Here is a 9,886-nt window from a genome sequence, read left to right as displayed (position 1 = left end):
AATTCAAAGAGGAAGGAACTTCCAAGCCCCAAAAAATAAATTCTCTGTTCATCTTTAGAGCCTCCAATCTTCACTTAGTCTGAGGACCCAAGTTACACTTAGCCCTATTTATTCTTTGGAGTACTCATCTTGTATCAAGCGAGGTGTCCTTAAAGAATCTTGCAGAACAGAAAACAAATTCAAAGGAGAAAGAACTTCCAAGCCTCAAAAAATAAATATCTCTGTTCATCTTTTTCCTCGGAGCCTGGAAACTTCGCTTCGTCTGAAGACCTAACGAGGGTGCGATACGCCACCGCTTCCAACACCCCGAGCAGAAAGAAAAGCAAACAGAACAAGGCATCCGACTCCCGCTGGAGAAACGGCGGGCTTGTCCAGCGGCGATCGCAAACACCGAGGGAGAGCAAACTCGCGGTGGTAAATTGGACGTTGATTGGGCAAAGGTGCTTGGACTCACTCGTCCAACTTGTAGAGAGTGTGCGAGACCCTTTGGACCACCGAGATACCAAGCTCCTTACAGAGTGTCGAGATGTTATGGTCCCGGACGCGGCCGAACGGCTCCGGATCCTCCTCAAACGTCAAGTTCGTCGTGCCCCATTCTTTGAACAGTTTGGGGAGGGCCTCTGCCGGCTGGCCCCTTATCACGAACAGTCGCGAGTTCAGTTTCCTCAGGGAACAGTCGAGGTCCTCTAGACACTGCAGCAGGAACCTGTCGAATAGGCGAGAACCTCTCTGATACGATCTGATGTTCGTGCTCGGTGATCTTCGAGGTTAGCGAGGAAGATCATTGTGACGTGACGATGAACGATGGTGGCGATGATGATGGCTATAACTATACGTGATAACGAGGATGACGGCAGCGACTATACAGGGTGTCACGGAATTAGCGGAACCGGAAATGAGGGGTAGTTGAGACGATTCTGAACAAAAATTTCATTTGTGAAGATGTCGAAGGAAATTGTTGTTCAAAATCCTCCCAGCTACCCACATTTCCGGTTTTTAGACTCTGAGACACCCCGATGATGATTTCGTAGATGGGTGACACGGGTAGTCAACTTGTAGGAGAACGAATTCCCTCCAAATTTATTTTTCTTCTTTAATAATTCAAAAACGAAGGATCGTACGACAATTTTGCAAAGGAAATTGTCGTTCAGAATCGTCCCAGCTTCTCACATTTCCGGTTTTGAGATGAGTAGTCAACGCGTAAGAGAACGAATTCCTCCAGATTTATTTTCGTTAACGTCTGACCTTTACAATTAATTCTTGGAGAGGCTGTCGTCAGTGGTGGGAGGAGGTGGTGCACTCACCTCCACTTATTGATGCCCACGTTGGTGCTCCCAGCGAACCACGGGTCCAAGACAAACACGCACCGAAAGGTGGTGGCTCCAGCCAGGCTTTCCCTAAAGGACGGATTGTCGTGCAGCCTGAGACCCTTCCGGAACCAGTGGACAGTGTGCTTGCCTCCATCGCCTCGTGCAGCCGCTTCCGGATTCAGTTCCCTGTTACGGCTGCCCGTCATCTTCCCTTTCTCGGCTACCATTCGCTTTCTTTTCCAATCTCTTCTTATCACCCAGATCCGTCTTCTCCTCTGTCACTATTGCGATGACGAATAACGCTCAATTATCGGAGCGCATTTTTGAGCAATTAACGAACCTCCCCGTTCACTTCTCGACCTCTAGTTTCCCTTCGACCCGATGTACGCGTTTCTCTGGACGATTCGATGTACGAGAGTTTTTCCGGACGGATTCCGCGACCTTGCACGAACGGTGTCCTCAGCCTCCGAGTACCGTCATCCTGACGAATCGATTCCGCCGAGCCGAGAGCCGGTTTTTAGGTCATCAAGGTCGGGACCAAGCTCGATCGATCTACTATTCCCTCGATTCAATCCTTTTCGCTGTTTAGGGTGCGGGGAAAAAGAAGTCGCGCTCTCTGGAGGATCGTCTTCGTCTGTCGTCGATTCATATCGCGCGCGACTACATCCTCCTCGCGGCGATACCCGGATGAATGGTTCACGGGGAAATGGCGAACGTTTCTGTGGACGAAATACAATCTTCTGGAATCTAGATATGAAGGCAATTCGATGATTAACCCTTTATACAGTCGGTGTAACAAGTATTCGTACAGGAATTCAAAGTGACGCTTCATATATTTTATTGATAAATTTTAGGGGAAGAAATAATTAATGAACAGCTATCCGAGTGGTTAATAATTAACCTATATATCTTTAGAGTAGAATTTGCGTAAATTAGAGTTTATTATTTTTAATGGTAACCTCTCGTTTCTTTTTTTTTGTGATATACTTTTCCTTACAGGAACCTCTCTTTGCCGTATTATCTAATTTTTCCCATTAAACTTTGTCTTTAAACCACTTGTTCTATACTTTTGTGTTAGTCCATGCCTTGAAAAAACTAGGTGGACCGGGCCCGGGATTCGAACCCGGGCTTTCTCAGCGTGGTAGTCGACTCCGCTACTCGCTGTTCCACCGTTCGCGTCTACTTCTTTTCTTGTTAATTTTATTTTAAATCGGCAGCTGTACGAATACTTCTTTCACCGACTGTAGGTCATCGGTAATCGTTGTTACCACTAAGTAAGGGTGGGAATTTTGTATTTTTAAATCGCTAGGCTGATACACAAAAAAAGTGAGAAAAATGGAGTTTGAGTAACCCTCTCCTTTTCAAAGTCGTTAAAAAATGGTTTCAAGGGTCGAAATAATTCTGATTAGAACCCAGAACCCTCGTTTTTGGACCAAGATAAAAAATGGCGCCGTGATTAGGCTTCCGTGGACTTTATTTCTGCAAAAATTCTCATGAGAGAGTTTCATCTAGGGTTCCCGAGCTGTGTGTCCCCACCGAAAAATGTCATCGAGCCTAAAGGGTTGGTTAACCTTTTATCGAGCACAAAAAAAAAGTGAGAAAAATGGAGTTCTGCTCGATAAAAGGTTAACCAACCCTTTAGGCTCGATGACATTTTTCAGTGGGGACACACAGCTCGGGAACCCTAGATAAAACTCTCTCATGAGAATTTTTGCAGAAATAAAGTCCACGAAAGTCTAATAACGGCGCCATTTTTTATCTCGATGCAAAAACGAGGGTTCTGGGTTCCAACCAGAATTATTTCGACCCTTGAAACCATTTTTTAACGACTTCGAAAAGGAGGAGGTTACTCAATACATGTATTTTTTTTTTTTTTTTTTGTACTAAAATAGAATATTGCACTGTGATTAGGATAAGTTCACTCCCTGCTGAACTTTATTTCTACGAGAATTCAAATTTCGCAACTTCTCTCGAGAGTCCATCTCGGGTGCAAAGGGTTAGATTAATTCGTCAGAAAGTTTCTGACTGCTCTCGATACGCGGGAAAGGATGAATAGGCGCGGTATCGATCATCGGGGCCATCGTATTTATACGAATTCGAGGAACAACAACCACAGGGAGTCGCGCAACGCTGTACAAGTTTCCTCCGTTTCTTGGTTATGCTCGTCCTCGCGGGCTCGAGATGTCGTTAAAACCGCGGAAATAAAAGACGCGTCGACGGTCAAACGCGGAGCAAACAATAAAGTTCCGGACAGGATTTTTATTTTCGTCCAACTTCGTTAGCTACAGATTAATTCCGGGTCGAATTACGCAACTGCCGTTCACTCTCTATCACGGCCGAATATAGACGTGTATTATGCAATTGTAATGCCGGCGTTTCTCGAAACGAGAAGTTTCATTTACGTGTCAGGTTCTTTGGCGCGCGTCGTCTTTTGATTAAAAAAAAATCGTCCAAGACTACACGAAGCATACCATATACAGGGTGTCCCAGCCTTAGTAATACAGCGCTCTAACTCCAAAACTATCGGCCGAATGAAAAATGTCAAATATGGAAATTGCATGGTAAAGTGGGGCTCATGTTTCAGGGAAAAGGAATTTTTGTTAACTTTGTTATTTACCGAGATATGATGGTCAAGTTTCGTTTTTCAAATGGAACGGAAAAATGATTGAGTAGCGCCGAGAATTTTCTAGGTAGGTAATACTTTTCCTGTTTTCCTTCCTTGGGCCTGGAATCCCAAGCGAGACCCTCCGTATGGATTTCAAGAACCCCATGATGCTTACCGCATCAATGGGACCGCCCGGGGCCGAACCGAGGTTTTTCCTTGAAAATTAGCAAACTTTGAAGCGTCCTATCTTCAAAACTAATAAAAATCGGGTAAATACATTAAAGCTTAATGAATTCGTCTTGAAAAGCACTATCGCATGATATAAGAAAAAAATATATAGTTTCATTTGACAAACGAAACTTGATCAGCATATCTCGTTAAATAACAAACTTAACAAAAATTCCTTTTCCCTGAAACATGAGCCTCACTTTGATGGTTTTGGAGTTAGAGCGCTGTATCACTAAGGTGGTTGGGACACCCTGTATATTATACAAAATATCGCATACATTATAAACACGCGCATATTTTCGTCGTAGCGTTTGCATTTAACCGAAACGATCTCGTAAATAAGAATAATTTCGTAATGCTCGACTGTGCTCCTCGAATGGAACTATTATTACTCCTCGTAATATACGTAGTATGTACAAGGTAATGCCATTACTATTTTTTAATTACTAGAATTGTTCTTCGCGAGGAAAAAAAAACGCGTTTAAATTTCCCGCGCGCGCTAAATCGCGGAGCGCCAGTTAGCCGCGTCGGCAATTAGACACGTCGCGATTTCACGACGATCCTGGAAAATGTAAATAATAGGGGTAACGGGACGTTTCCCCTGCGAAAATCGGAATCTCTCTGCGTCCCCTCTTACTCTCTTTTTCGTTTCCCCTAAGTTTTGATCCCAAGTGCGTCAACAGGGTCGCGCAGTTCGCGTCGCGAGTTCGCCGGTTGTTTACTTAACCTAGTATGCACGCTCCACCGGTCTCGAGCCTCGAGGATAATTCTCAGCGATGACCGGGCGATCGGGTTTCCCAATTAACCGAGGAGTACGCGTTCCGAGCGATGGAAACGAGGAGAAAGAATTGGTGAGTACGCGAAAATCATGCGGTCTACTCGGGTCTACTCTGAGAGACGTCTAACATTCGCAACGGAAATGGGACGATTCGAAGTCTGTTCGAATGTCTCTGTTCGAATGTAATCGACAGAGTAGTTTTAGAGACGAATCTCTTGAAAGAGTATGTTTGAAAGTGCGAAGATAAGTAAAAACGAAGTCGAGTTTAACGACAGTCATTTTTATGTAGCTCGTGTACACGACAAAACAAACAAACAGAGTTTCAAACAAACTCAATACATTGTCAAACACCGTCACGCGGTTGTCGATGTCTCAATTAGTATCTCCATTCGCGTCGATAATCGCGAAAACGAATATAAACGACGCATAAACGCGTGCACGTCACGCTGACCCGGTAACATAATCGCTTTTCTTTTGATTGTCCGTGACGTAACTATTACGTCTCGATAATACCGAGTCAGTAGCTCTTAATCACTGTTCCCGTCGATAAAACAGAATACCTCGGGGCTAATCTAGCAATTCGGAGTAATTTTGAATCCAGTGGCGTAACCAGTGATCGTGAAACCCAAATATCAGTATGTACGACTGAGCTCTTTAAATATTATGTAAATATGACGCGTTTAGAATTTTTATTAAAAAACATATTGGTGCCCACGTGGTGCATCCCCTCTGTTACGCCACTGAATGCATCCAACGTGCTTTTCATTTCGCTTCGATTATTCGATAACCTTGGCAATGACATTACTGATTGCGTAGATTACGGAGATAAGTTGCACAAGTCAATTACTAATAGCCACTTAATTTAGTCCTCTTTAATCCTATGAACAATAATGTGTACTCAGAGAATCAGTCTAAAATCTGAACCAGAAGCCCGAAATACTCGAAGGTTGTTCGCGAATATTAATCCTATTATCGACGGGTGCTATTCGCGATTACCAACAGAGCAGAACGGCGTGTCGATCGAGATCCGACTTCGCGCGTGTTTACCAGCAGGGGCGAATCTGTCGTGCGATTAAGGAGGTTTTAGCTTCGGGCCCCCGCAAAGTATAGTCGCACAGCTTTTAAAATTGGTAGTCACGTCGTGGTTGATTCTCCACCACTATCCGCCGAATACTTACAATCGTAAGCTATCGCGAGCATTCTCTTTGAACGCGGATTACTGTCGCGGTTTGTTTGCGATGCACCCGACAGGTTTATCGAGTCGAAACGACTACGGATCACACAGGCAGGCACGCAAAACACGCGCACACGTCTCGATTATCCGCCAACGGGTTTCACATCGGTTGGTATTCGTCGCACAATGATCGCGGTAGAGGTGGCATCGTCCCGTCGCTGCACTCGTATCAATCGAACGATAAAGTGGAAAAACACCGTTTGATTTCGCGACGATGAAAACACGCCACGCAGAGGGAACGGTGGCTCGCATATGCGAACGTGCAACATAAAAGCAAAGCATGGAGAAGGTGAGGCAGCGTGTAAGAGCAAGGGGAGCCCCGTGCCACGCCGAGTGCAACGTGACTACGATCACCGCGAACCTTCCAATTGGCCAACTTGATCACGTGATACGTCGGTCACGTTGCAACCGCCGTGGTCCTGTCCTGTCATATCGTACCTCTCGCTTGCACAATGCAAGTTGCACTCCATCCTTCCTCCCTAGAGCCCACGATCTCTCCCTCGCTCAATATACGTGTCTCTGTTTTTTCGCGTTTACTCACACGTTCCTTCAAAGCGTACGTGTAAGAATAATTTACTATTTGCATCGCGAACGCAGCAGACTGTCAAATCGTCGAAATACTTTTGCTTTTTGTTTGGGATCGGTATCTGTACCTCTCGAGGTTTCCGCTTTCTTGCAAAGTCTCTCAAAGTCTTTTCGTCAATACTTTCGTAAGGCATTCGAATCCAAGTGGAAGTATTACGTATGGAACGGATAAAGATTCAATTGAATAGGTGTCGTTACAATTTTTTCTGAATTCGAGATAGGGAATAATGTATTTAATTTTTGTACGCGAAATTCGATGCCCTTTACTACGTCATAACTGAAACAGGGCCAAATTAGGTAGCTTATACTTTCTATCTGTTTATAAAGAGGAATTAAAGAATATTTCATCTCGATTGCACAAGGATGGTAATCTCGTCAAACATACAGATTTTGAATGTGCATAGCTACCTGCAGTACCGATATACAGCGCTCTGTGGCGCCATCTAACGTGAACAATGGGAACTGTTTCGATAAGGAACTTGGACGTATTGCTGTCGATGGCGCTGACCATAGATTTGAGGTTAATCTTCCATTATCGACATATTATATAATTCAGTGCATTTCCTAATTTGCAATTTCCCAATAGCTTCATTTTTATGCAATCTCCAGGTTCCAGTATTGCTATTGTCATCCATAACAAAAACGAAGCGTTAGACGCGGCGATAAAGCTTCTTACACTAGGTTGATTCGCGAAGCGTTTACCAACGCATTATGAAACACACGATCCATCGGGAATGTGGAAGTAACGAGTGGTAACCTGGTAACGAGTTGAACGCGGTTACGGGGAAAGTGCATCGCCTTACTATTTTGCCATTTTACGCGACTAGTACGATGGGTATGCGAACGGTGTCGCAATTATTCACGGTAACTCTCTCTCTCGAGCGGAGGTTCCGAACAGTGAACGCTGCAGAACTTTTAAAATGTTTAACGTCGAAGTTTTATAAGTCCTGATAGCATGGCCGATAAGTTCATATCTCTTACCGCGCGAACTATGGCTTTCGCTTGAGATTGCTGTAAGGTTCTCTTTTTTTGGGGCGATTCGCGTTTCGCCAACGACCTTATTTTTCCCGTCGCACAGTGTGATGAGTATATGAGAAATAAGGAAAAAAATCAAATTAGTATTCAAAAATATTCTACTTGATAAAAAAGGTAAAAAAAAATAAATAAGTATGTTAAAACAATGAAGAAAAAGTTTATTACATAATATTTAACAAAAATCTTTGTTAAACAATTATTAATTAATTAATTAATTTTAAAAAGATAATAGAGAAATTTAATATTAAATAATATCTACACGTAATTTTAAATAATATCTACACATAAAATAGTTTAGGCCGAATCGTCGGAATCGACATCGTGACTCGGTGATTCAATCATTCGGTTCTAAAATGGGGGCAGATTGGGGCAGGAATTTCTGTCACTATGTTAAAGTAGGCTACCTAATACGTTTTTTAAGCCAAGCCGGGAAAAGATCGTTTCAGCCTTTTCGAAAAAATTAATTTTTAAGTAAAACAAAGGAAACTTCAAAACTAAAATGTTAACTAGTGCAAATCGCTCATTTTACATGTATTATTAAAACTTTATAAAACTGCTATAAAGTAGTTTTAAGTATTAGTATTATAGGGCTAACTTACCACGAAAATTCAAATTCATTATAAAAAAAAATACTAATTTTGTTTAAAGAAGTACGTATCCTGTTGAAAGATAACTTCAGACTAAAATTAATTTCACTTACAAACCAAGTCTAAATAATCAAATCAAAGAAAAACAAATTTTTATTTTTTAACTTTCGTTCACAGTTCGACGGACTGTGCGTCGTTTTATTTTCTCGTTAGATGACAATCTCACAGGATTAAATACATTCTTAATCTTCAAAGAAAAATATGAAAAGATGTCGATAAAGCGATTATCAATTCGATCCAACGAGCGTCGAGAATAAATTGCTGTACGTTATTCGAATAAAATTTCGCGAGGAAAAAAGTCCGCGGATTACAGCTCGTGAAATCAGGTTATATAAGTCTCCTAAGGATATTTACCTCTGCGGTACCCTTGACCGAATTGTCGCGCGCATACATACGCATTACCAATTTTTCAACGGCGCTGCGTGGATCGCGATGATGTAATGCGATGCAGATGACTGTCGTGCGCTGACGCATCGATCATTGAAACGTACACCGCGATCGAACCATTTTTCTCCGTTTGTTCTAAACCCGTTTGACTAAACATGTTTCGAATCCACGTTGGAGGGTCAGTCCAATTGGATAGTTTTTTGTGAATTTATTTTTTAGGAATCATGAAACTTATGTAAGGATATTTATTTCGAGGTTCGGCGTAAAACTGTCAAAATTCGAAGACAACAGACAACATATCATAGACAAAATCAAATCGCAATACAAAATACAAAATGAATGAATAATCAATAAATTACTAACACAAATATAACTGACAACTATTAAACGTATAAACATGTCTAGTGGTTTTAAATATTAACATTCATTCAACATTCACATTACAACATATTACACTTATAGGACGTCTGTTGAAATGCGTTTATTAGACAGATTTCGAAGTACATAAAAATATTTGTCTTCTTGCTTTTCCTTTTCTGCTTCCTTCAAAATGGCGGCGTCAGGAGTAACAAAGTATCATATCGACACTAAAAGATGCATAAAAATGGTAGCTTATTGCAACTGAATCTACTAATTGTTTATCGAAGGAGTGGTGAAAGTTATGAATAGATGGAGAAAATATACCAGAAAGTAGATTTACAGTATTGTCTCGCTATCCCCACCTTTTTATTTCGTCGCCCGCCGAGTGAGAGATCCGACAAGAAGCGACAAGAAAACGAGACGCCATAAATCTATCATGGCCGACTGAACAGCTTAGTGGAAAGAGCACAGAACATATGTAACGTTTTCTCTTTCTCTGTAGCGTGCATTCTTCGAATACTACTGTCAGTTGTATCTACATATACGTTCCATTCGTTCGATTTTACTAGCGCTAAAATGAGAAAGCATGTTATCTTCTATCATTCTCCAAAGAATAACACCCGTGCCCCCTGTTTTGTCTACGGGTTCGCCCTCGTCACACTCGAGAACAAAGTCAAGCCGAACGTATATCTGTTTCGAAATAAGCAACTCGTTCGG

At 42.2% G+C, this 9,886-nt stretch overlaps 1 protein-coding gene across 2 annotated transcripts in view; it reads right to left on the bottom strand.

Moving 5' to 3' along the window:
• LOC128896122 (cryptochrome-1-like) overlaps positions 1–6,431 on the bottom strand; it is a 12,651-nt gene extending 6,220 nt beyond the window's left edge. The window contains exons 1-3 of one of the 2 annotated variants that reach the window (XM_054159335.1): positions 6,100–6,431; positions 1,305–2,029; positions 455–706 (exon numbers count right to left, since the gene is read on the bottom strand). In XM_054159335.1, the coding sequence (XP_054015310.1) occupies positions 455–706; positions 1,305–1,537 (485 nt within the window). In that variant the 5' untranslated portion in view covers positions 1,538–2,029; positions 6,100–6,431. Of the gene's footprint in view, positions 1–454; positions 707–1,304; positions 2,030–5,917; positions 5,937–6,099 lie in introns of those variants that run through there. The other variant, XM_054159336.1, reaches the window with a different exon arrangement.
• Between the last annotated feature and the right edge of the window lie 3,455 nt (positions 6,432–9,886).

The sequence above is a fragment of the Hylaeus anthracinus genome, unplaced genomic scaffold (genome assembly GCF_026225885.1).
Source record: "Hylaeus anthracinus isolate JK02 unplaced genomic scaffold, UHH_iyHylAnth1.0_haploid 5, whole genome shotgun sequence".
In the NCBI taxonomy this organism is placed as follows: domain Eukaryota; kingdom Metazoa; phylum Arthropoda; class Insecta; order Hymenoptera; family Colletidae; genus Hylaeus; species Hylaeus anthracinus.
Note: the sequence above shows the minus strand (reverse complement) of the source record. Positions and strands in the feature narration are given on the sequence as shown.